At 38.7% G+C, this 27,638-nt stretch overlaps 1 protein-coding gene across 2 annotated transcripts in view; it reads right to left on the reverse strand.

The window, feature by feature from the left end:
- Positions 1 to 916: 916 nt before the first annotated feature.
- Positions 917 to 27,638, reverse strand: part of BAZ1A (bromodomain adjacent to zinc finger domain 1A) — a 65,199-nt gene continuing 38,477 nt past the window's right edge. The window contains exons 13-27 of one of the 2 annotated variants that reach the window (XM_037393548.1): positions 26,697 to 26,792; positions 26,343 to 26,567; positions 25,512 to 25,677; positions 25,127 to 25,240; positions 23,814 to 23,938; positions 21,630 to 22,238; positions 18,660 to 18,823; positions 18,320 to 18,474; positions 15,956 to 16,104; positions 7,884 to 8,131; positions 7,537 to 7,763; positions 5,912 to 6,384; positions 4,648 to 4,793; positions 2,452 to 2,539; positions 917 to 1,908 (exon numbers count right to left, since the gene is read on the reverse strand). In XM_037393548.1, the coding sequence (XP_037249445.1) occupies positions 1,718 to 1,908; positions 2,452 to 2,539; positions 4,648 to 4,793; positions 5,912 to 6,384; positions 7,537 to 7,763; positions 7,884 to 8,131; positions 15,956 to 16,104; positions 18,320 to 18,474; positions 18,660 to 18,823; positions 21,630 to 22,238; positions 23,814 to 23,938; positions 25,127 to 25,240; positions 25,512 to 25,677; positions 26,343 to 26,567; positions 26,697 to 26,792 (3,176 nt within the window). In that variant the 3' untranslated portion in view covers positions 917 to 1,717. The remainder of the gene's footprint in view (positions 1,909 to 2,451; positions 2,540 to 4,647; positions 4,794 to 5,911; positions 6,385 to 7,536; positions 7,764 to 7,883; positions 8,132 to 15,955; positions 16,105 to 18,319; positions 18,475 to 18,659; positions 18,824 to 21,629; positions 22,239 to 23,813; positions 23,939 to 25,126; positions 25,241 to 25,511; positions 25,678 to 26,342; positions 26,568 to 26,696; positions 26,793 to 27,638) is intronic. The other variant, XM_037393549.1, reaches the window with a different exon arrangement.

Here is a 27,638-nt window from a genome sequence, read left to right on the forward strand (position 1 = left end):
CTGCAAGTAACTCTGCTGCTGCTCGCATTCCTTACGGAATTTAGCATTCATTGTGGTGGGAATAAGAAATGAGTCTGATCTGGGCAGGAGAGAGACGTCAACTCTGAACAAGGAAAAGCTCACATAGGAACTCTGAAGTACTAAGACATTCCTGAACAATTTCCACCACTGCTCTCACTCTCAGGCTGTTGCTGTTGGTTTTTTTTAAAGAAAAAAGCCCCAAATCCAACACTTCAAACTGATCAGCCTCCCATCTACCACCAGCCGTTCCCCAGGCTCAAGGGAATACCCCTTCCTGCCACCTCTAAGGCAAGGTGAGCACCACAGCAGCAGAGAAACCCCACCACTACAGAGCAAGGAGTTGTTCAGGTCTGCAGCACGCACAGGACTTTGTGTACAAGATCAGCCAGCACAAACACCGGGAGAGGAGCTGCTGCAGCAGCAAGCCTCGTGTTTCAGTTTTTCCTACCCTCTTCACTCCCACCTCAGCTTCTGCTCCATGCTGTTTCCTCAGAGTATGGCGTACCTCCAGGTGGGCACAACTGGTTTTAAAAGGGTTGTAAAGCTATTGACTCGAACCAAGTCGAGGGCTGTACCATCAGGAACAGTAAGGACAGCTGAAAGAAGCTGCTGCTCAGCTGAACAGCTATGAGGTTTTACGCTGTTAGAATAAAGATCCTAATTAGAGAACCATACAACTTATACACATACTACTGACGTTACTCCTTACACACCAGTAACATTTGCATCACCCAGAGACCAAGTATCACAGTGGCTGCCACTGCTGAAAACACTGGTTGGGGTACTCGCATCGAAACCCAGTTCTGCCATGTTCTCTCCAGCAACGTGTCCCAGTAAGTTACTGGGGATGACCGTGTGGCAGTATAACTCAAAAGGAAATGCCAGAAGCTCAAAATACTTTGAAAAATGTGTCATTTTATTTGTACACTTCCAAAGTTGTACGTAGAAACTTATAGTACAGTCCTGTAAATTTACTCATTGCTAGAAGAACTGCCAGGGACATGGGAAGGTATTTATTGATTGATCATCAAGTTAGAGGGGAATAAAAACCCGGAAAAAAATTAAAAAAGTTATGGGACTCTTTTTTTTAATCCCCAAGTACAAATTTTATAAATACAAAACAAATTCACAAATTACTTTGAATGCTAAATAAATATCTACTTAATAAACTCAGACTGAATACCTCCAGCCAGCACTGGTACAGTACTTAAAGATATGCAGGTGTACTCATTCATGTGTAGTGTTGAGAAGATATGCTCAAACAAGTTTTAAACATACACACAGTTTCTCCAACTGTGCTACAGCAGAAGATTTTATCTGAGTTGATAAAGCCCTCAATACCACAGCTCCTACAAAATCTAGAGGATGAAACAAGGTCATTTTGTGCAGGAAAAAACAATGTACTTCTGGAAGATATTTGGACACATGAATGTATTAAAAATGTACAAAACCTCTGTAAACCAGTACTGTATCCAGTACATCTATCAAAATTATTAGACACTGAATAAAACTGTAGCAAAGGTAATCTTTCCTACGTTCTCCTGAGTGCTTAATATTACATTGAGAATATAGTGCAGGCCACACTTCAAGGTGGTTAAACAGTTGTTATTGCTTTATACAGGTATGACAACTGCGTGATTTAACATTTCATTTTAATGAACATAAATTCCCTCAAAAATCCTTTGGAAGGCAGAGGTTAGATTCGTGACTTCCTTGCCACGGGAGCGGCATGGTCCACATTACCAGATGTGATTGGAAGTCCAAGCTTTTGAGCCTGAATGTGGAAGAAAGCTTGAAGTCTAGTTCCAGCTTTTGCTTCGCTGGTGTTGCGAGGGTTGTATTCGAAGCAGTTCGAAAACATCAGCTCAACATCTTCAATGAATTCCGCTAGGAAATAAGAAGTAAATAAATTGGTTCAGCATGTCTCAAGGCAGAGAGCAGTATGCTAAACAGTATGACACCACTGAATGAGCACAGTGATCCTACACAGCGTTGCAACACAAAAGTGTCTTTACATATGTGTCAGGTTTCTATCATCATAGTAATGAAGTGCCATGTAAACATTCTTAAATTTCTGATTATTAATAAAGGAAATACAAATCAAGCAGTAACAACAGTGCTTTTCTAAATGTTTCACCGGTGTCACTCACTGACATCAAAGGCTGAGAAATTACCAGCAGTTTCTCAGCTGCTTATGTCTTATCTATCTGTACAGGATGTATTTTGGTAATAGAAGAGCCGTGTTCAACAAATCTTACTACAAAAATATCAGTAAATGCTCTTTAAAAACAAAACAAAACAACCAACACCACAAAACCCAAACCAAACAATTTCAACTTTCTAATCCTCTGGCACAGCTCTATTTTAGGACAAGAATTTGTTTTAAAGAGAGAACAGAGTTCATTACCTCTTTCAATAAGTAATACTTACATGCTAACTTATATTCACATTTATTCACTTTTTCACGGATTATATTTAAGGCAATAGGTTTTTTGATGATATCATAGTAGTCTGGTACCTTTAAAAAAAAAAGAGGATTCATAGACAAACAAATGGAAGCTTAAAATTCCACCTGTGTAAAAAAATTAAGCAAATCGTGTATTAGCAGAAAGCATTTTGGCTTTGTTTTAAAATAAACAGAGGAGTCTCATCTCAAGCAGCCTTCTCCAGTTCCTGAACTGAGTATTAGTTTTCAGGTACTGCTTTTCCATTTTTTATATAATTAAAGCAGCAGACCACAACAAACATTAGTCAGCAACTCAATGAATAAATCTAATCCTAAATACCCTGTGAACAACTGTAAGAAAACTGCATGAGCGATTAGCATTACAGCGTTCCAGCTGTTCCCATCTGTCAAGCACAAAAATTATTTCCCAGATTGTAAACCCTTTTATTTTCCTGCAACATATTACAATATTAAAAGCTTGTTAATCATGAGCAATCACTATTTTTATTTCACTACTATTCTCCATCTTGCAAGAGAAATGAAATCCTGAGGTTCCATTTAGTTGTGCTGAAGAGAAGGTAGCAAACCTTTCTGCAGCAAGCAGGACACAGTACGCAAGCAGCAGAGATGAACAGCTCCTCAAACCGGTGTTTATGCGATTCAAGCGAGGGGAGGAAAAGGACTGCCTAACCCTTAAAAGCGCTGATCATCTGAATCACACATTCTGAATTCCAGGTAAGGACCAACTCAGGGTGACTGTGTCATTCACAAAGCTGGGCAGGGAGGTGAAAGAAGAAGATATCTGATCCAAATGTGTACTTTTTTTTTTTCTTTTAACACTAAAAGATACCCACATGCAACATTATTTATGTTTTAAAACCAGGTTCTTGGTTATGGCCTGTAACTTTACTGTATCAATTGCAACCTGCAAATAAACCTAGAGAAAGAATTAGTAGAGAAATAGAATTTGATTGACAAGTTTTTTCATTCCTTCCCATTTAGGAGTGCTGTTTATTTACGTACTAAAAAGGAAGGTAATTTTCTCTTTCTGGCCTGCTAGGCACTGGTCATTCAGCGAATTCTTTACATTGTCTTAAAGGCAGCAAAAAGTTTAAATCAAAATTTCTATCATGGTGAAGAAAATTTAGGTCATTCAGGTATGGATTTTTCTTTCCAAACTATAGAGACAATCCCTCAGTGATTGATTCAGACAAACTGGAATGCACTGAATTCTAGCAGGTTCTTTCCAGAATCAAAATTAAGTTGAATTCTCGATCCTTCCTTGCATTCACCAGATTCCTGCGCTTTCCAGTCTAAGTCCTCTACTCTAGTAGGCAGACACTAGTCTATTTTTCCATTTAAAATTCCTCTCTTCCTCTGTGCTTACATCTTTCGTTCACTTTTGTACATCATTCTTACTGTCCCAATACATTAATCCTTCCAGCTACCTTTGACTGGTTTCACAGTTTCAAGTCTTCACTTAACAGCTATCACTGTTAATTTTAACAGAAATTAAAATAAACCGAGCTCTGGATCCTGCAAGAATGTCTGTGCAGGGTTGCTCCCGAGGGCTTGGAGAGGACAGGCACCTTGTTCAGTTCCAACAGAGCCTTACAACTGACGAGCCGGTGCAGCCTGCAGAAAAGCAGGTGTGCTTTGGGAGCTTTTACTGTAATACAAACCTCTAAAGCAGCACGCACTTTGGGTATGTACTTTACCATCAAGTACTTTAAAATCTAAACAAGAGCGAAAAAGCTAAGCTAAGAAACCATTTTTTTTACTGCATTATAACTAACAGAGGCAAGTTGTTCCTGCCTTGTTGTTTTATTGCAGGTCTGTTCTCAAAATACCTTTGCATAAATTGAAGATTAATTCAACGAATTAAGTAATAACCACAAGCTTACCTTTAGCAGTTGTGCTCTATTTGCATGTGTGTATGTGTGTCCCCAGATCAAAGCATTTCACATTTTTAAATGTCTGATGGGAAACATTTTTCCCAATAACACGTCAATTGTAAAGTTATTTCTGGCACCAAATACTGAGCTGAAATGCAAGAGTTCTCCCAAATCCCACTGCTTAGCTGTATTGCCCTGTCTGGGCAAGGCTATAAAATCCCAAGTTTTACTGGCAGCAAACAGGATTCTCAACAATTATCATTCCCTCTACAGTTCATCAGTTACCTGGATTTTGGAAACCAGTTTCATGAAAGGCCAGCTGTCATCATGTCGCACCAGTTCCACTACGAGTTGTTCGAAAGCTGAGAGTTCATGGACTCCCCCTTGACGTCCTGAACTTCTCCTGTTCAATGAGGTTTGAGGAGATGATTCTGGAAGAAAAAAACCAAAACCCAACACCCCACCAGATAAAAATAAAAACCTGACAAGTAAAATTAAAAAAAAATTAAAAAAACAAACCACCATTATTCTTGTATACTAAAATTGCAGTTTCAGGGCACAACTCATGTACTTTGGCTTCGGGTATTGACTATTCTACAGCCTTGTTATTAACCACTAAATGTCTCTCTTGCCACACAAAATACTAAGTACCAGGACTTAGCTGAGTTCCTCCTCCATTCTCCTTCATTGCATTAATTTTGGAAAGGATTTTTTCACCGATTTCAATTTTTAAACAATTTGTTAAACACTTAAAAGAAAAGCTCTATTAGAGAAAACCAGAATAAGCTGCCTGCTCATAACTTTTACTTCCACAAAACCTCTATTCACAGTGGTTTTATCTGCTTTCAAGAGTAGTCAGCAGGGTGGTTAGAGGATAAGCCCAGAAACTCCCAACGGTGAAGGACAGAAATGGTGCAGAATGCAAGGCTGCCACGCTGGAGTGCGAGCTCTTTTACATTCTTCAGTCTCACACTGGGTCCTTTATGTTTTTCAAAGGTTATTGTAGCTTTCCAAGTATTTCCCTACCATCACATACTTGGTATTAACTTAACTGGCAAGGACACGGTTAGCCCTGTACCAGATAAATGACGTTTTTCTTCTGGTAGTAATTTCTTGTTGTACGTGTATATTCCGAATTTCACTACCTTGTCTACTTCTGTGTTCCTCACTGTTTAACTCTTCAGTAAAACAAACCCATAAAAGCTATAAGTAAACATCTGCCTTTGTATGGGTTAAGGCATAATTATCACTTTCACATTCTCTATCCACTTACTAGCAATTGCTCCATAATTTGTGTGAATATGAAACTTCAAATATGGATAGGCTAAATCTCCTCAGCAAATTCAGTATTTGTTCTTTAGGTGACAATTTTTTTATTTTTATATTTAAGGTTCACTTCTATCACCGCAAAAGAAGGGAACTGTCTTGCTGGAAGCAGTAAAAATGCCTTCAACCATTCACTTCTAGTCTCCCTGCTCTACCACACAAATACTTTAGCAAGAAACAGAACACTGTTTTCATCCTGGACAAACACATGTATTTCTCTGACCTGTGGATTGTCGTTTCCTGCCTCTTCTCTTGGGCTCAGTAACAGGAAGAGCAAGCTTAGGGTACTTCCTAAGCCGTTCACCCGAGTCTGTGGTATCAACAATTCTAAATCCAAGCGAATTGGAAGGGCTGTTTTCCAGTGTGTTATCAACACTCTTTCTTCCTCTTCGTCGTCTTCGAGGACTGAGCAATTCCACAAATACATCTGCTTGTAATGAACTTTGGCTCTGACGAGTGGTCCGGCTGTTAAGTCTTAAAGAAGGCTTTGTCACTGATGGAGGGGCTGATTTTACCTTTCTTAAACCCCTTCTGGTAACCTTAGATGAAGATTCAGTTTGCTTAGACGCGTTTTGCTGACTCCGAGAAGCGTATCTTGCCTGACGCTGGCTGTTCTGGCTTGAGAATGGATTGTTGAGTTTGGCTGCTCTCATTTTTAATGGAAACTTGACCTGGGGTCTTCCTTGCTTTGATGGGCTATAAAAAGTGAACGATTATGTTTATTTATCCCAAAATTCCACTCCTATCTTTTCCCCTCAGTTTTCTAATTCAGCATTTAAAAACGCAACCGTTGGGTTGGGCTGGTAAGCAGCTGGCTTTCAAGCTGATGCAGCCATCCAATTACCGTTATCTTAAAGATTGCTCTGAAGTCTCTTAATCAAATATTATGTGGAGCAAATACATTAAAAGAAATGCTCAAAATTCCGATTCCCCCTTGCAGCTTGTGCAATACAAATGCATTAACTGGATTTTTGAACAGTATTATAAGCTACATAAGTAAACTGCAGTTCTAAAACATTAGTTATAGAAGTTATGCTCTAGTCATTGTTTATAACTAAATGCTCAAGACTGTCCTTCCGTTATAGGAGAGCAGGAAGATCCCAGAGATAAATTTACTTCTCAAGGAGACATGAGTTCTCTCTAACTACTGAGCCCCAATGGTCAGAGCTGCACATAATCTTGCTTCAGTCGATTCAAAAGATGGTACCAAAAGGAAGAAAAATACTCTGAGATTAGGAACGTTTCCTTCAACTTTTATGCTCCTGGCATGTGTATCAAATTCATCACTTTACTGAAATTATCACATTGGATTATTTAGTAGTTGGGGTTTGGGGTTTTTTTGTTTGGTTTTGGCAGGGGGTTTCTCGGCGTGTCTGTTTTGTTTTGTTTTAAACAGTTACTGCAAAGTCCTCAAGCCCTCCCAAGCCACGTAGGCTCTGATGGATGACCTTGTCTTCCCTAATGTTCCAGTGTCTACTGTATGCAGCTAGTCCTCCAAAATCCAGAACTGGCCAAAACCAACTCCAGGTTTTCTCCAGAAAATTTTTAGTGTGGAGAGAGTTTTAAACAGTATATTTAAACACTAGCTGTACAGAACGGCAATTCTGATGGCCATCTCTCACCCATACATCCAAGGCTGGAATTTCCATCCTGAAAAGTGAGTCTCAGTTCCATGGCCCTAACTTTTGTTAGTATTAAGCCCATTAGCAAGAGCCAAATTCATAACAAGCTGCCAATTTTTAAAATAAGCATCTTCAGACTAGATTTTCAAGATTATGCAAACAATGACTGTACCTAATATCAAGATGGTATTTCAGTAGGAAGCATCTTTAACAGATGCTTATTTACCTTATTTCTTCTTCCTCTTGAAATTCATCCTCGTCATCTTGCTCTTCTTCATAATGCTCTTCCTCACTTTGTCCCATTTCATCATAGTTTGCCTCTCCTTCCCCCTCTCCCAGATGTTCAGCAGTGTCTTCATCACTTTCCACAGAAGGTCTCTGTCTGGAGGAGAGGCGTCTAGAGCGCTGTTTTGGTCGGCACTCTGGACAAAACCAGTCTCCCTCAGGAATGACCTAGGAACAGAAAAAAGAAAAAAAAAACACAACCACAAAGCAAGCATTAGCAATATGCAATTAAGTCATAAGAACTACTCAAGTTTGGTGTGAAAAGGAAGCACTTTCTTCCTCAGGTACCTTCAGCTTGGGCCGGATACAGTAAGTATGATAGCCTCGATCGCAGCCATCACACAGCACCATGCTTTCTGCATCGCCTTTCTTTCGACAAACTTTACAGCGAGCATTGAGGATGGACTTCGACCAGATGACACTTCGATCCAACGTAGACAGATGAAGGAAGACTTGGGACAGGCTGGTAGAAGAAAGAAGTGACTCTCTCCAGCGATCCAAAACTGTTTTATAGGACCGTCCACCATCACTGGCATCTTCCATTAAAGAAGGGGATTAAAAAAAAAAAAAAAAAAAAAAAAAATCAAGCTTCTTTTTCAAACATCCAGGTTATTCTAGAGTATGAGGTAAGGCTCTTGACTTTCAAACAGATAGCAGTAATATACTGAGATAATATTGTAACCTTTGTCTTATCTCTTCAACACTTGAGTATTTCCTCCTCAGTTTCCAAGCTGCTGAAGCTGTAGGATTTTACTCTTCAATAACAATTCAACTTAGAACTTGCACATACACAGGACACGAGTACGACAAAAGTCTCACCGAGATGTCAACCTGGAAACCTAACGATTTGATTCAATTTATAGGGTATAAATGGAGATTACTTAAGATAAAAAAATAGAAATACCACACTCCAAATTTACTTTCCCTTGTATGTACATTTTGAAATCTCAAACTATTTACATTTAAAGAAAGCACCTGGCATTAGGCAGAGACTTGCTGGCAAAACAACTTAAAAGGGCTCTTCTCACCTGCACTTGCCCCGGTGTAGCCTAGCAGACAATCTTTTGGCCCTCTTCCCGCACCTCAGTGCCTTTTTTTCCTGCCCTGCACTCTGCCTTCACAAGAACCTGCACGTCCGGGTGGTTAACCAGAGCAGATGACTGGTCTGGTTGAAATATAACTATTTTCATGATATTTTATAAGCAACATAGCATACCAAGTAAGACCTGAGATCCTAATTTAGTTAGAAATAAATGGCAGGGGCAGGGGTGAGAAATTATGTTGTATTTTCAAACATGTTTGGTTTGCAATCCAGGCCACCAAAGCAGCCGCGCAAATATAGATGCAGAATAGCGAGGGGGGTGGTACCGAACGGGAATGAGCAGCTGGGAATTACAGAAGCAAACGTGCTGTTTGAGGAGCTGGAGAAACAAGGAGGTATAAATGATACCCTGCGCTGCTGCTGCTGAGCAGAAAGGGAATTTCTTTATGACTGTTGAAAGCTATTTCTTGCATTCTGAAACAAGGTTGGAGGAGAGGAAGAGACATTATAGTAGTACTTTTGATTAAGGAAACGTCCACAGATTTCCCTTCTAAAAGGGACAGTCCAGTTATTACTGTGTAATCTCTAGCTGATTAATGATGCACTCCGGTATAAAATGCCACCTTGCCTGCTGCAGTAGTCACAGTGGGCACAGGAATGGCCTATGGTCCACCTGCCTGTCAAATCATTTTTCTTGAGCAATAGGAAGAGAAAATACCTAGTAACAAACAATATAAAAGAACAAAAATGACACCAATTGCTCTCCTGGGCAAGGCCTTCGTGCCTTCTCATCAGCTGGCTGCCAGAATTTGCCTAATCTTGCATACATTTGCATTAGCAGCAAGCAGCGTAAGAGAGGGGATGGGAGAAGGCAGAGGATAAACAGGCAACACAGCTTCATAAATAAAACACAGCCACTCCTGAACTGCAAATACAAATCTGAATTTCCTAAAATTTCCTTACTTTGTCCTTAGGTTTCCTGTCTCAAATTCAGTCTTACCAAGGATAGTGAACAAGGGTCTTTTCACAGTACTGCAGTATATCTCTAAATGTATTTGTTAACATTCAGTAAGAAAAGTTAAAACCATTTGTCAGGACACTAACCTAACGTGAGACTCACTTCAGTTCTGCTGCAGATTTCTACTATAATTCTGGCAAAGATGCTTTATCTTAAGCATATATATAGTTTGGCAAGCATTTATTTTGCTCCCAGTGGCAGCTTGACCATTATTGCTTTTTTTTGGTGGTTATTTTTAGCCTGGATTGGTTCACCAATATAGTTCATCACACAACACAACAAACATTTGCGCTGCAGAACTGCAGTTGCAATATAGAGATAGAAATTACTGACCACGACCTGCTTCAGCACATCCTGCTGCTGAAAGAAACACGCTAAATGACACCTGCTGTTTCAGATCCCAATTTGTAAAGTAAGAACACTACTTTTTTCTTCCGTCATCTTTCTCATTTATATTGTTAACTTGGAAAGAGAAACGGCCTCTTCCTTTGTGTCTGAGCAGCTCTACATTGCGCAGTGGGATACCCCTCTGTCAGCTAAGCCCTCCAAGCCTTGCTACAATGCAAATGAAGTTGTTTGACAGATCTATGCACTCATCTATCAATAGCTAATTGAGTTCAGGGAAGGGTTTTCCATTTTAGTATTTCTAGAAAGGATATGCAGTTGCACAATGCTGCAAAGTCTCAAAAAAACCCAGGGGCATTAAAAGGAGGGAGGGAGGCAGGGAGGATTATGTGAACTTGCAGATTTCTGTCCCAAAGTGATAAAAAGAAAATACAGTTCTATCTCTGGTTGCAGAAAGCTTACCAAACAAAAAAAAATATTTTTTTTGTTACATCTTTGAGCTGCATTTGTTTTTGCTACCCATGTTTAAACCTTTAGCTTCAATATTGCAATTCTTTCAACGTAAGGAACTGGCTAGAAAATTATTAAAGCAAAAAAACCAAATCCAAACCAACCAACCAAAAAAAACCTTATGAAATATTCAATACTTCCTAATTCTTCGCAATATAAGTAACATTTAAAATTTACTACCTCCTGCCTAGTCCTGCCTTCCACTCTTCCTCTTTTTATCCACCCAGTGGTTCCTTTTATTATTTTCTGCATTGCCTAACATTAAACTCAAAGTTATTTCAAATACCTTTTTGAAGCGTGGTGGATTATTTTTTAATTAATTTTTATAGTCCATACTTGTGTAGTCTAAAAATGTAACTAGAACAGCAGTTCCCCAACATATGCATGTGGAAAATATAGGTAGGGAAGGGGAAGAAAATAGTACGCACTGAGGAATTGCACATTACAGGATTTGCTTTGACTCCCGCTGCAAACAGGTAGCTTAAACTGAAAGCTCTTAACCCTAACCCTCCCTTACCTTTCCACCCACCTCTGGTACAAATGGCTATAGGAGCAGCTTGCTGACCGCGGGTTTCTCTCTCAAACAACTTGTCTGGTCTATGCTACCGCAAACCTCCTCACATCTCAGAAATACAGCCGGTTTATGGGCACGGTTCTCAAGGACCAAGAGAACTAGCTCCTCTGTTGATGTGAAACTACATACTAAAGATATTTTTGTGTAGGAGTGTTCTTTTGTATTAAAATGATGAAATTACTCTCCCAGGAAGCAAAAGCCATAGTAAACCTCATCTGCTCAAAATGCAGGGCAGCTTCTTTGACTGACTTCTCTGAAGAGTCAAAAATTCTTCCTCAAAAAAACAGCCCACTTCCACCTTTCCTGCCTCTGCTCATGAAACTCCACAGGGAAGTTAACAAAAGCACAAGAACAAAGCATGCATATATACTAATGCTATCCCAGTCCACTGCTAGATGATGTTCACTGCTATTATGAGGAGGACAATTTTAAGTAGAGAAGGAAATAACTTTGGGAGCAAAAGAAACAAAAATAATAAAAATCTAGAAAGAAAGGAATAGAATAAAGACAAACAAAAAGGCGTGAAAAGGCTGGATTTTTTGCACAAGTTAAAAAGGAGGTAAATGGTTCCCTGTATTAGTCACAAAGGTGCTCCCAGGAATTAGAAGCTAACCTTTCGTATGGAAATCTGAAGGATACTTAAAAGTCCTGCACCAGTGCAGAAGGCAAGGGTTTTGTGGCTGCTTCACTGAACTCCAGGGCAACCAAATCACTTCATTTTATACCTCAGTTTTGACATCTACGAAATAGGAATGATGAGACCTACTTCTCATTTGCAAAGTGTTTTGAAACTTAAGGAAAAGTAAATTATACCAAAAAGAAGAAAAATTAAAAAAAAAATAAAAATTGCTTGCATTTCTTTCCCCTCAAACATATTACTCATATTTGAGAAGCAGCACTTCAGAGTTTCCATCAAACAGCTATTTAAAAAAACACGGGGTGTGTGTGTGTGTGAAGCTTTTTGACATCTTAACTCAGAATTTTTGCAGGAAAAACGTGTACTGCAAGCTGCACCCCCTCTTTTTGTGATGCTCTCTAAATATTACCTTGGACTGGACTGTGGACTGAAAAAAGAAAAAACAAATTTTCATAACTAGAGTATAATGGAAGGATTTCTAACAACAAATAATAATTAAGAAGTGCATACAATTCAAGTCATGTTACATTTAATCACCAGACCACAGAAGATCAGCAACCATCTAGCAACTCTGCAAGGCAGAGGGTGCTGTTTCTGGGGTTTCTAGATCTTTTGCATTGCTATCTTCTGTGTCAGTCCTTTCTTGCTCTTCCACTTGAATATTTGGTATGCACTTCAACTCTAAACTTATCAGAATCACCAGCAAAGCTCTTGGCAGCCTGATAGAGCCCTGGAACAAAAACAGAGCAGAGGAGCAGCTGGTCTTTTTATTGCTGTGCTGGGTCCCCTTTGTCTGCTCTGCACCCTGGAGGCCACCGGGATAAACTTGCCAGTGACTACAGTGAATTTCACAGCGCTGTCTTTAGCACTAGAAGCTGTAAATAGAGTGAAAACTAAAAATTGTTAAGTATGGCTCCATTCCATAATAGGAATGGAGCACAGGGAGGGGGCAGAGGAGAGGGAAAAAACACCTCTCTCTAGTGGAGGCAGCAACTGAAATAATGACAAAGCACGTTCAGTTTGGTTTAAAGCAGAAATGCAGGGGTACTCTTTTTTTACTGAAAGCGTTCCCCTGTACTGCTACCAAAACAGAATTCCAAGCACTTGCTCAACTTTCAGTGTTTTTACTTCAGTGGTAAATAAATCAGCCTAAAAAGTTGGGTTTTTCAGGTTTAACACTGGAAATAGATTGCAGGCATTTTGTCTAGGGAATGGTTCTATGAAAAAGTTGGAGCAGCTATTAAAAAAACTCCTGCTAGAAAAAAACCGAGTGTACAGATACAATGATCTATAAAAGAACAGGCAAACAAAAAACCCACAAACCAAAGCCCAGTAGTTACAACCCAAAAGCTAATTTCTATCATCAGAGTACTGTAGACCACTTCCTAGAGGGGTCAGTCCAAGAGGACATCAGTTCCGTATGCAAGGCAGTCTCCAAGAAAGAAGCAGTGTCCACTTTTTATTAAAAAGGTTTATTAACATTACTAACACCTCCTTGTCAAGCTAAGGAAAGAACTTTGCCTGTTGTATCTATGCAGGTTGCAAACTAAGAAACAGAACTTGCTGTGTGCGATAGTATGCAAAGGCATCCCCAAGTTTCCGACTGGGAGCTTATGCTGAATATAAGATTATGCAAACTTTACACTCTGTTTTCTTAAACATTTCTGAAACACTGAAGAGTTATATGCAGAAAGGGCTGCGTCCAGAATTGCTGCTTGACCTCTCAACTGCTTGAGTTTGCCAGATGCCTCTCAAATACACAGGTTTCCTTGACACTTTGCAGTAGGAACTTCTGGACATGATCGGAAGGTGCAAAGTTGGAGCACCTTTCATATAATTAATTGCCTACTGGTCAGAAAATCATCAGTGAATAGGCATGTGTTTTAAGCTTTCTTTACTACGCAGCCACTCAAAGTTGTGGCTTCTCCAAGAGCTCTCTAGTGACAAAACTAAAACCTTGCCTTCATTCAGACTTGTCTCCTGCTAAAAGCAGCCCATTACGCAACTGAAAACACGAGACACTTGGCACCAAAGGTAAAGCAAGGAAGAGGGAACCTGACACTGTTGCTTAATGGTTAGGGCTTTAAGCCAGAGCGGAGACACCTGGGATCCTTCCTACTCCCTCAGCTATGCAGGTTATTCTGTACATTAATCTTACAGCAGTACCATTTTTCAGAGCAGAAGATACACACAGGCACAGCATGGTAAACAAACATAAGCAATTTAAGACATGCGAATCACTTTGCTTTCCCTATATGCTTAGGCTGTGTGACAAAAAGTATCTGAAGGAAAACAGGATTCCCAAGTTAAAAACAAACAAGAAACTCCACCATCATTCAAAAGATCAGTGAAAAACACGAACCATCCTTAGATTACGGCAAAGTTGGGACCACTGGAAAAAGACACAGGAGGATTGCTAAAAAACTTTCTTTCCAGTACTTCAGGGATACTTTTCTTCTTTTAGTCCTTTTCACTTCAGTCAGGGTACCCGATCTATGGCCATAACCTACTAATAGGCATGTTTTTACCCTTAGGGGCACATGGGCACACCATGGTAAACTCACAGCTGTCAGCGAGATGCTCTTGCCAAAATACTCTCAGAGAAAATTTGGAAACCGAGGCCTATACTGCACAACGTATTTACAGCCTGCACATGCAGAGTAAATATGACAAATGCTAGTCCCATGCACATGTTGTAAATCTAGCCATATAGCAAGAAATAAGCCATTACAAGCTTGGTGTGGAAAAGGCAGACATGCTTTTGTTGATCAGACACTTAGCCGAGTAAAGCTTTTAAACAGCTGCAGTTTAAGCTACTCCTGTGTTCTCCCCTTTCATCTCAATCATTTGCTGCACTTCCCTCTTCCAGAGGTCATTGCACTGACAACGATTGCGGAAGGGAACCCGTGCCTGCGTGTCAGTCTGGCAAAAATCTAGTTCAAACTCATCTTCAGTGGCAACTGATATCCAGCCACCAGACTCCACGCAGGAGCAGCCAAAATGCAGAAACAGTTTTAGTCTGACTGTGCCATGGGGCACTAACATCTAGTGTTAATACACCAAACCCTGTACTTCCATATTAAACTACTGAGTAAAATCTGCCAGAGCCTAAGGATTTCGTATGCAGTCATTATCAGTGAAGCATATGGACTGAATAGGACGTATAGCATAGCAGTTCATGCTCTGGAGGACCCCAGCACGTGCTGCGCTGGTAAGCCACGCTGCACTCCTGCGGGTGAGAAGTAAAGCAGTCTGGCTGAGCATGGTTTGCCCTCAGTGCAGCACCCAGAAGGGAAGCTTGGCTGAGACAAGCTGCCGAGACAACTGCCTAGGGAAGGAGGAACCACCTTCACCCAGTTCTCCCAAGACAAAATGCCAGTTTTGAATTGCAAAAGGATCCTAAGGAATCCACATCTGAGGGAGCACTAGAAAACAAGGTGAGACTTAATGCACTCTGGATCCCCTCTCACCCTTGGAGCATGTCAGAGGAATTCAAGGAAGAAACATGTGATAAAGTCAAGCTATAACCGTGCTTTGGTATAGATTTTTCTTGTAACCTTTTGTTTCCAAGTTTTACAGCATAAACGCAAAACCCGAGGATCTGAAAATTTCCAACGTAAATCTTTACTGTACTTTACTGTAAATATTGTTATTTGCGAACAAGGTGATCCGCATCAATCAGGCCTATATTGCTTTCACAGGAACAGTATAAAAAAGGATACATTTTTACAACTTAAACAAGCAGAAAAAACTTATTGTATAGTTGCATGATATCTTGGCCTCAACAGTAATGCTGAATTACAGAGTTATTTCCCCAGAAAGCTCACTCATTTCTGCCTAAGAGTACAACCTGTCTCCCTGTGCTTAGTAGGGCCACATAAACAAGAGCACTGCAATGATCCAGGTTAAATAGGCATGTATTTAAGAGTTAAATATGCTGTTACCTAATTAACACATGCAATTGAGGGCATGCAGAATAAGAAAAAAAATATTAGTATTTCCTCATGATCCATGGCCTTGTGAACTATCTAATTTTTTTTTAATTTTACAGTGGTACATAGCAAGAGGTTAGTTATTTGTCCTTTTCCTCAACACATCCCCCTAAAACCACCCAGCCTTACAAAAGAAGCAAGTGGGTTTGGGGTAAGGGTTTTCTGGGGGGTGTGTGTGTTTGTCTGTTACAAAAATCTTACACAAAATTAAGAGACATACAGTTTCAATTCTGAAAGCTTACCAAGAGGTGCTTTGAGAAACCTGCGCTCAATTCCTTGCTCTATTTGAAGCAGTGCGGATGCCAAGTAGTGGACCACATTATTGACTGGCTGAGGAGTACTTGTACTCGTTGATGCAGCACTTGGAGCTTCAGTTTTTAACCCAACAAGTCTGGAATAGAAATGTATTAAATTATTCTTATTTTTTTAAAACATACTTAGAATTTAACACCATAGATATTTGTACAGGTCTGCATCCACAGTATCTTTTTATTTTCACTTTATTTATATGCATGGACTATGGACATGAACAAATACTGCACAGGTGTGATTAGTTATCCCAGTTCTTCTTAATCTAGATAAATCATCTTTAGGTAACACAGTTATCTAAACTTCAAGAAGTGTGGATGACAAATTTCAATGCAATTATTAAGATTTCCAGAAGATTTGATGGAACACCTGTCAGCAAGTTTATGAAGAGATTTCTGTGAAAAGTATAGTCCCAATAACTCTTCAGTGAGAACGCTTCCAGTGGTGGTGTAGCCTTTTAGGATACTTCCATCTGCAGAAGTTCAACTACAACTATCTCCATATTTAATAAGATTTTTTAGAAGAAAATAAATGAAATAAAACCAGAAAATAATTTTTTAATGTTAAATCAAGAATTGTTAACTTGTATGTTCTCATCCTTGAAGGGTTTTTCTAAAATACTAACTCTTCCTGTGAAAGGGGGGCGGGCAGAGAAGGGTAGGTTTCCAATAAAACAGCTGCCTTTGACCAAAGACTAAGTAATCATTTCAGTGCAGCGCATCTTCCTGAACCACAAACATTAAGTATAGTGTAGGAAAGCAACTCACACTAATGAAAATAAAATTCAATTTCTACTTGGAGTATACATATATATATATATATATATATGTACAAAAAAACTAATTAAGACTGTCTGGATTCTGCTTTATTCTGGTGAATGAGCAATGCTTTTGGTTGTCCCTGTTCTTTTTTTTCCACACTTAAAAGGTGTTCATTACATTTTGCAGTCACACACATTTTGAGAGCCTGAAAGCAAACAGAAAAAAGCTGCATAGTTATTTACATTTCACTAGTCAGACTCCAAGGTCTTAATGAGATGTCACTCGCTCTGAGGTGGATAAAAAGCCCAGCATCAAAAGCAATCTGTCACATGATTTCAGAATCCCATAGTCTGTTTTAATATGCAAGACTTTATTAGAGTAGACTTTATTCAGAAACTGTGATGGAGTCAGTATCAAATGGAAAAAAATAATAATGAAGCAACAAGCTTCTGCCGTTGAACTAAGAGCTGGCAACGGAGCAAGTGCCCAAGGTAACTGGAGACAGATAAATTTTAGCTTAATTAAAACAGCAGAATATTTCTATGTTGTGGTTTTCAGAGAGCAAATGTCTCTAAATTGTGTCATTAACATAAAGAAGGACGACCTTATCCATTTTGCACACAACTAAGTAACTCTGATCCAAAAAGCAGTCTTACATGAAAATACTAATTCAGCAAACTAAAATAAAAATTTTTTCCTGTGATATTTCAACATTCACATCCTATGAAGACATATAATATTTATTAAAGGTAAGTCTTTATATACACTGAAAAGAACGTAACTTCTGAGAATTACTTATTAGAAATCTTCCGTTTCTAGTCTGACTTAGAACAAACACTGATATCCTGCAGAATCCCACATCTGTGCAAACATTTGTTTTAAAAAAATCCCAAACCCAACAATTAAAGCTGCAACAGCATATGATTTGACATTTCCTCTCTTCTACGACATCACAGCTTGCTTTACAGAAGGATTTCATAAAGTTACAAAATTATATCTGTGTTTTGCTGCACTGCTAAAGGTTAATCCAGACCACAGCCTGTTGCACTGATGGTTCTTACTGTGACTCATAAAGAGGCACACTGGCCAGTTCAACCAGCAATTTGTTACTATTACCATTTTCCCTTTTAAGCACTCCTACTCTTTCCACAACATGTGTTTTGTGGAGTGTTTTGGTTTTGGATTTTTTTTTTTGCCCTTCTGGAAAACAAAACAGAAATTGCCAGATTAACTTTTCTCAGAGTTTTAAATGATTTTAAAATGCATTCACATATTCCTTATTTGATAATTAACTACACTGCTCAAAGTGAACATTATCTGAACAGTAGTAGTTGTAAAAATTGGTGTCTTAAGTCTTGTATGGTAATAGAATAGTTTAGAAAATATAAACCAATGCAAAAATCTCACTTTTTATAACTCAGTTCTTAAATACTATTGCAAAGAATTTGACAGTAAAAAAAATTTTGAAGGTTAAAAAACCAGAGCACTGCTATAAAACTCACTGGAAAGAGCCATTATTTAAACCATAGTTCTTACCTGTCTTTCACAATAAACTTCTCCTGATCATCTGTTTCCATTTCTTCAGATTCTTCATTCACAGTTTTGATTATACCATTTTCTTTGTTTTCATCATTCAGAAACTCATACCGCCCATGTTCTAAAGCTGCTCTCCAAGACTGTCTGTCTGTAACCTGAAGCAAACATAGAAATCTGAAGTTTCTAAAGAAACAAAGGCCACAAACTTTTAGTGCCCATTACTGTCTACACTTAATTTAATTATGCTTTCAGTAACACGCATAGCATGCAAGAGTTCTCATTTAAGTTACAGACTCGACGGCACCACCACGCTCTTAGGTATTCTACAATTCACAAATACCTTAATAGCCCCCAATGTTCCTTGGTAGATCCTGTCTTCAATGTCCAAAAGAAAGTCTCTAAGTCTCAGTTCAAGCTGCTTCTCTGCAGATACGTGAGATCCATCGTGGGCATTCTGCATCCTTCCCCGTCCTGAAGGAGGTCTGATGTCACTTTGAGGTTTGTCTGCAAGAACACCAAGTAACTTTGTGTTAGTGGACTTTGTTCCTTAAAGTAGCCGCCGGTGGAGGGAACAAAATTAGTACAGGGCATAACAAGCTAAACACACAGGGAGGTGCAAAACTCCCTGTAGTGACAGGTGCCAACACCAGTACCTCCACGCCAACTCAGGCATCTGATCCAACCAAGTGGAGCATACTTTTAAGGCAAGACCTATAGACTAGAATCCACTCATCCCAACGCACACTATGAGAAATCCTTGCTAATTCAGAAATCATTATTTTGTCTTAAAGTGCTTTCTAAAGTAGTAGATACTCAACAACTCTCTGCTACAAGTGCATGGAGAAAAAGAAGAGTCACATTTCTAGTATTTTTCATACTTAATATGTCCCTGACACTACAGAACTCCTCAGTTTTCTTTCCTGCATGGATCTTTATCATGGCAACACTGAAAACAAGCATGTGAAACTAACAATCACATAAACTAACCTAACAAGATATAATCCCTTTTAAAAAAAATCTTACTTCAAAACAAAAAAAACAGATAAAGATAAGATGACACAGGCACAAACTAGAGGACTGTGTCCTCTAATTAAAGGCAGGGAAAAAAGGAACAAGACAGCAAGTTGATTTATGAAAAAGAAGGGAAGACCTGACAATGCGCTGTCAAGCAAAAACCTCTTCATAAGAGAACTCAAAAATCATACAAAAGCTCAAAAGCCACAGGAAAGAACTGAAAGTACGCCCAGATCCTAAATTACTGCTTGCAAATCTGTATAGGTGGTAAATGTTTCTGTTCCCAGGATTTAACTTAAATCCTATGAGTACAGTGACGAAAAGGTAGATGCAAGAGCTCAGAGATACTCAAAAACTACCATAAAGCTATTGTTAAGGAAGCACAGGATGAATTTCTAAGACACTCTCAATTGCAGGAACAACTCCCTCTAACTAAAAGTAACTATGCAAATATTCTCAAAACGTATACTAGCATACTGTGATGTCTGGATGTGGGAAACACACTTTCCGACTTAAAAGAAGGAATGAGATTTTCTTCTTTCGCAGAACTGAAAGAGCAGCAACTGCCTTGCAAATAATTGATGAGGGAATGGATACTGGAATAAAATCAAGTAATAGCACATATGATTTTATTTCCACGCTCTTCTGAGTGGAATTGGAAAAAGGGAGAGGGGTGGTCTGTAGTACAAGAGAATCACAGAGCACTTGTACTACAAGTCACATGAGTGAAGGCAGCAGGGCAGCCGCTGGAGTCCACAGCGGTACAGCTCCCTCCGAAGTACAGCTACACATGGCCACTTCGCACTGCGTGTCACACAGAGGTGGCAGCACTGGTATTGAACCACTGCGTTTGAATTTTCTTGGTCTCTATTAAAGTAAAGTTCAAAGCTTTTTTTGTTAAAAAAAATTAAATCGATGTTATTCTACAATTCTAACAGAAAAAAAGATCTCCGACTGTGGAAATCAAGTTGCTTCGGGACAGAAAGCAACACACAAAACACAGATAAAGGTGCAGCAACTAGGAAAATAAGGAACCATACACACTAACATATCAGGAAGTGGTATTTTCTCACCAAAAAACCATAAACATAGCCATAAGGCCTCCAAAAGAAGTAATTAGTATACAGAAATTGTGTCCTGTGCTAGTTTCCACCAAAAGAAATGATAGATCAGTTATGAATTTAGTAGTATCTGATGTGTTTGCTGCATGTCCTGGCCTACTCTCTCCAGTAAAACAGCTCTGCTGTGAATAATTCTCCCTTGTCCCAATACAGATAAGCTGAAATCCTTATGATAATTTGGCATAATTAAAAACAAAATGCAATTTCTTAAACATTACCCTAGGGAGTTTCATTCTGTTAACATCCTCTACCCACCAACGCACCACAAACAGCCGAATGCAAGCTTATGTAAGCAGAACATTATCAGTGATTTGAGCTAACACATTGCCAATAAATGGCAAAATATTTAGCTAGGAGAACAGGGGAAACCCCCTAAACCCTAGGTCTATGATGGTTTTAAGTACACTCCTACATTTTAAACCCATAAAAAAACAATACTGCTCTGCAGGTGTCTCCTCCTCCTGTAACAAGCATCTGCCAAAAGAGGAAGAAAAAGAAAAAAAAAAAAGTGATATCACAGAATCCACTGCACCGATGTTAAGCCACGTAACAACCAACACAGCTACACTACTTTTTTCCTCCCAAAGGTTTTAGTGTGACCCTGCAATATGCCATCATTCCTTTGTTCACAATAGCCCTGTAAAGGCTTCTGAACAATTTCATGCATTATAACATTATGAACAAATACATCCTACTCAGAAATCAAGGTATTAGCAATTGCCTCCCTTTGCAATGTTTCTGTCTCCAGTGTCATAATTTGTGTTTGCTTTTATCATACGGGAAATGAGGACATCAGATGATCAATACTATGATTTACCTTCAGCAGATACTAATCTTTATTCTCCAGTTAATCTTCTCCCAAAGCTCAAATTACTTCCTGAAGACGTTTGTTTAAAAGCCAATCCCTTTTTACTAAGCAGTGAGATAACAGAAAAATTACTGCTTTTTTTAGCATAAACCACAAGAAAATAGCAAAAAATCCATCAAGAAAAAACAAAGGTAAAAAAAAAAGAAGAAAGGAAAAGACCAAACCTATTTTCCATAGAGTGAAACAATGCTTCAGAAAAATTCTTATTTCTTTGGAATTAGAATTAAGTGAGACCTAGAGCTTTCTAGAATATTATATAGTGTTAACAGATGTGGAAGCAAATTAAGACCAGGAACCTTTCATTTACCTGGAATATGGAATTTTTCCACAGGAAAACTGCTTAGTTGTTCATATATTCTACTCTTCTCTTGTAAAAGAGTTTCTTTTAAGGCACTCTCCCTATGTCCTCGGGAATTGAGAGCCTCCAGAAGTTGGTCCAGTTGTTCCCGAGAATTGTAAAAGCACCAACGGTTTGGTTTATATACTGGCCTTGGCACCTCTACAACAACACTGGTATGTGAATCTTGGTCAATATTGGAGGTAGATTCAGAAGATTTCAAAGACTCTCCAGTTTTACTGAATACCTGAGGTTCATTTGTGCAAGACTGTACACTATTCTGAAAGGAAGAGGTTCGAGGCAACAACATGTCTTCTGTAAGACCAGAATAGTCCTCTTCTATAAACAATCCAGGAACAGAGGGGAAAATCCAGTAGCGTCGGTACAGACGGTCACGACCTAACGGGGTGATATTTGTGCAGGCTGTTGCATTCTGAATTTTTTCTAACAGTTCCTTCTCTTTCTTTTGTTGCTCCTGTTTTAAAGCTTCTTCGTCTTCAGCAGTAAGAGGTTCACTCTTTTCACAAGTAGTTTCTTCTTGTCTTGTAAATTCTTTATATCCATTTTGCCCTCTCCTTCCTAAAAGTTAAAGGAAGAAGTATGATAGCAATATGTTTATAAATTCTTTCTTTAACCAAAAAACTCGGGTAAAGGGCAGGTTTTGGTTCTGTCCTTTTCCAATTATCTCGACTTACACTGTCAAAGACTATCAGCTCAGTCAAGAAACAATACGAGTTTTATTAAAGAAAAACTCAAGTGATTAACACCCTTCCCTCGATAAAGGGGTAGCCATCTTCAGTGTACCTTCACTTTGCAGAAACTAGAGCAAGTCTCATTTGCTGACACTGTCATTTTTAACACCACTAAAAACAAACCAAAATTTTACGAACTTAGAAGTATGTTACGGAAGTACCTTACCCTGCTAAAGTAAAAATCTAGCAAATTCATTATTGAATACAAACTATGTTTTCAGCTTAATTTATCATACTCAAAATGATCAACTTAAACCCCTCAAAGACCTCCAGCAAGACCAGAATCCCTATGTAAGAGCTTTTATTGCAAACTTAGTTACGTTATCAACTACTGTTTATTTTAAATATATATACACTACTTTTTTTCCCCTCAACTTGTACCAACTGAAACTACTCGCGTTCACATCTTAGTTTACTAAAGAATCAGGTCCTGATAGTCATCTAGAAAAGTACATCCTGTCGTTGACACACACAACAGTGCAAGATGCTGTCAGCACTCAATTTCTACTGATATCCAGCATGACCTTCAGTTTCTCCAATTATAGGAATTGTGTGCCCTCCAGTCACCATGTCTCAAACATGGGCATTTGAGAAACTTGAAATTCTGTTTAAAATCTCATTGCTTTGCCATCACAGAGCTACAGTGAACAAGTTTACAAGTTTTGTACCCGTGTGCAACCTTAAGCCCACAACGATCCAGGACTTCCATTGGCACGGATGCTAGCACAAAGCCTTCACCGGAAAAAGGCACAGATGAGCTAGCAGCCCAAAGCCATCAGCAATTCATCCTCCTGTGGTGGTATCTACGTTTAGTTACTAAGAGCAGGCTATGCCATTTATTGCGCCACAGCTCCTACAAGCACATAGCTGAGGAAACTAACTCTGAGGCTGTCTGGTTGCATTCTTGTATAGAAGGCATGCTGCTGCTTTAACAAAGCCAAACTAAACCCAACCACTCAATGTAACGTTTTCTTTTAAAAAAACATGCTGTTTTTGCAGCTTCCTAATAAAAGGAAGCAAACCCACAATATACCCTTGTAGATGAGACTCCTACAACTCCATGAACACACTACTCGTAAATGCAATGGTTTGTCAGGCAACAACCTGGGTTTTTTTAGACAAAAGAGGAATCTAAACAGCAAGCATGGAAGACAAGAAGAAACGGTGTGAAAGAATGTACAGCTGACCACTACAACTGCACCAGGCCAGCTCAATGTGCTGAGTAGCCCATTATGATCATGTTCGGGTGTGGAGTGTTTTTCTTCCCTTCTCCTTTAAGAAAACTACAGGAAAGATCGATACTTCATGAAAATTTACTATAAACCCCAATAACTTCCTGGGTGCTTGCAGGCTTGTGTGTGTGCACATATGTACACAAATGAACAAACAATTGCAGCATTACCTCTTCCTCGCTTTTTGTTTGGTCCCAGCTCTTCTTCATCCTCTGTCACTGTGTCCATGTCTTGCTCTTTACGTTCAATTTCTTTGCTCTCCGTACTAGTATCAAGGTCCTCCCGTTCCTCCTCCCTAACACAATAAAATAAACAAGAGGTGACTGACCAACCATGTATTAAGAGCTGAATGGAATGAAAAAAATACACATTGGAATATGGCATCTTCAACACAAACAGTATTTTCCTCTCAGGAGTACTTAAGCTAGTAAAAGACCTGTAAGGCTTTTTACAAATAAAAAGATAAGTTGCAGAATATATTAAAACCCAGAAGAAACTGTAAATGGGAAGTTCCATATTAAAGATTGAAACCTGGTCTTTGGAATTCACTCCTTCATTTGAGTAGCATTATTATCATCAGATTCTTTTTGGAGACATCTTAGGGTAGTTCTACTGACCTGTATTTTTTTTCATGACTAAAAAAATAAAAATGTTTCCTCATCATAATGTATGCCACTTTATAAAATGCTTATTACACATTTTTTCCCTCACCTAGAAAATGTAAATTAAAAACCTACAGAACTACATGCAACCACTACAGTGTAACTTTTTTTTCCCCACAATTATAGTTTCAAAAACATAGCACAGATCTGTCTTTGGCTCATGCTCACCTTTTGCAAGCAGATTTGTTTAACTCCCTTCCTCAAGCAGGTAAAGATACAGTGTTTGTATATACTCTTTGCCTTTTTTTTTTCCCTGGAATCACACAGAGCTACATGTGCATGAACCTTACCACCTAAAACCATACAGTTTTAATAATAAAACAAAAAAACCTTGATTTTATGGAAATCACCTGGGATAGAACAAAATTTTTTTTAAAATTGTTATTAAGTTTGATTCACGATCTGTTATATGAGGCCAGTATTATCTACCTCACATCAGGCTAATTCCTCAAACTAGAAAAACTGGAATGGTCTATTATGAAGACGTTCATAGATATGAAATCAATGCACAACAAAAAGTAAGGCAGAAAACCCCAAACTAGACGTTGCAAGTTTCTCTTGTCAGTAGGTCAAAGTGTCAAGCTTTCAACAGAATTCTGAATATAATAAAAATTGATTTCAAAAATAAAATCACTTTCATAAAGTAATTCTAGAACACTAGGAAGAAAAATAAAATCAACATTAAGGGCTATATACTTAAAATATACCTTCGTACATTATAGTCCAGTCAATGAAAAAAATACACAGATAAGGGCTGGCCACATAAATTAAAAGTATGCATCACAGTATCATATGTATCACAGTAATACCAGGTATCATACCCAACAGATACTTCTACAGCAGGATTTCTTTGCTCCTCTTCCTTCAGCTTTTCTTGTTTCTCTTTCATTTTTAACTCTTGTTCTTTTAACCTTTCTTCTTTTCTCTTACGTATCCTAACAGTGAGAGAGATACAGAAAACCAGTTGCAATTAGTCTAGTATCTGACCTAGACACATCTTTTCTCTTTTATACTATTGCATCATCTAAAATGAACAGTAACGTAGGAAAGCACAACGTTTAGCCCAATGAATTTCACTCCTGTCTAGGGTCTCAAGAAACCAGCATACAACACAAGCATTACTATTGTTTCTCTCATGCCTTTTGCAACTGAGGAATTAATCTAATTTGTAGCAACAAAATTTAGCCTTCCATATCCTAGTTTTACCTTGCCGCTGCCGCCTCTCGTTCTTTGCGATGCTGTTCTGCCTTTAATTCTCTGAACTCCTGTTTTGCCTGTCGTAACACATCAACGGAGTCCTCAATGAAGTCTCGAGTGGAGACAAGAGTAAGAAGTTTCCCACAGAGGGCATGAAGGATCTTCATCTTTTCTCCTAATAAAATTCAGACCAATATTTAGATTTCATTATACAACTGATAAATAATCCTTACTCTTAAACGGTCCAGACTGAAGACTCACTCGAGAAAAAGTGAAAGTCAAACATTTGTAGTACACCAGCTGCACTCACAAAGAGGCATTTCCTGTAATTCCTGCTTTGATCTGAGACGTGAACCTTTATTTTTAATTTATTAACATTTAGCACCACAGGAAGAACTGAAATGCAATATTATAGTCAAAAGAGAGATAAAGGAACAGTAGATAGTCATTTAGTAATTTTTTTTCCTCCATTTCCAAATAACAACCAAAAGACCCAAACCACAACAACAACAAAATCAGGGGCCAAATCAAACACTCAGATGCTTCTCCGAGTGATCCCCTTTTGCAAGTAAAACTAGCATTTTTTAAAATGGAACGTATGGGAAAAAGCTACTCAGAAGTAATGACAAGAGATTGCAGAGCTAGGCATTATCTGATGGGACCTGCTTGTGGGGGCCTAAGCACAGGGGGTGGGCGTTGGTATAGCTGATCTCCAAAGGTCCTTTCCAACCTAAATTATTCTATGATACGGTGAATTTTGACCATAATTGATCTGAAGCGGTTACAAAACTGATCACTTGAGCAATCTAATCATCCCATACATTTATTGTCTTTTATTACCTGGCAACAAATCATAGACTGAGGTACTTGAAAGTTTCTTCAAGAGACCAGGGTTACTTAATCTCAGCTCCATGCAAGCATCATCAGTAGCATCAAACCCTCCTCGTTTCTGGTAACGGTATTTTGCATTCGCTGATGTTACATCAGCGCCTGACGCTAGAATGTGAAGTCTGAGAATCTCAGAAAGAGTGCAGCTATCAAGATCCAAGTTTTTCAAATTGCAGCCTACAGTTGAGAAGAATGAACAGTTATTTTATGTAGACATTTAAACATACATAAATATCAAAAATTTGCTTTAAAATACCAAGTAAAATAAAAACAGTAACAAAACAAAGAAGTGAAACCCACACATACCCTGATGTAACTGGGGCCATGCAGCTGCCAAAGTTGCAACTGCAGACAGTGCAGATTTTGTGGGGTCTGCATCTTCATCCAAAGCCTCTGTTAAATCTTTAAGGAAATAAACACTTTATTCTAGTGCAAATTAAAACTTGTACTGTGGAGGGGAGGAAAGCAAGCTATTTTTCAAAAGCTGCAGTCAAAGCAAAAAGAGGGCCGATAGTTACAAAAGCATCAATATACTCAAAACTCAATTCAACATCCAAATTAGAAGTTTACATAACTTTAAATGCAACTAAAAATCCAACTAAAAGCTAAGGACATGCACCACATGCTATACACTGTTCTCCCTATAAGCTGTTACAGCAACCACAATGCACAAAACATGCACAACGGCAACATGAGAGGCAGCAAAACCAAATCCATAAACACGCTTGAAAGCGAAAACAAGTAACAATGCAAGAACACTTAAATTTTGTTCCCTCAAATGAGCTGTTATTTCCTATCACAACTTTGCTTTTAGGAAAGACCATCTGAACCAATCACACATTTTGATACTGGTTATCACCATTCAGCATATACTTTTGATCTGTAACTTGGATATAGCCTTACTGTTCTGCACAAATACAATTACTAAGGCATTACAGAGAAACCATATTTCACCAAAACAAGCATCTGCACTTAATAAGGAACATCACACATTAGCAAACTGACCAGGAAAGCAAGGCAGCGAGAGGCAGAAACAGCAAAATTCCTATTTCTTAGCCAAAAGTTTCCTTAGCACTTACAGGTATTTCTCCAGAGGGTTGGTCGAATTTTTTTCAGCGTTGTATGCTGTTTCAACAATTCCACTTTGTTCAAGTCCAAATCATTAAGCAGTTACAGAGTCACCAAGTCAATAAAGAGCCACAAATCCAAACTAAGACTACATAAAAAGCAAATCCACAACAGAGTCTT

Source organism: Falco rusticolus, chromosome 7, assembly GCF_015220075.1.
Source record: "Falco rusticolus isolate bFalRus1 chromosome 7, bFalRus1.pri, whole genome shotgun sequence".
Classification (NCBI taxonomy): Eukaryota; Metazoa; Chordata; class Aves; order Falconiformes; family Falconidae; genus Falco; species Falco rusticolus.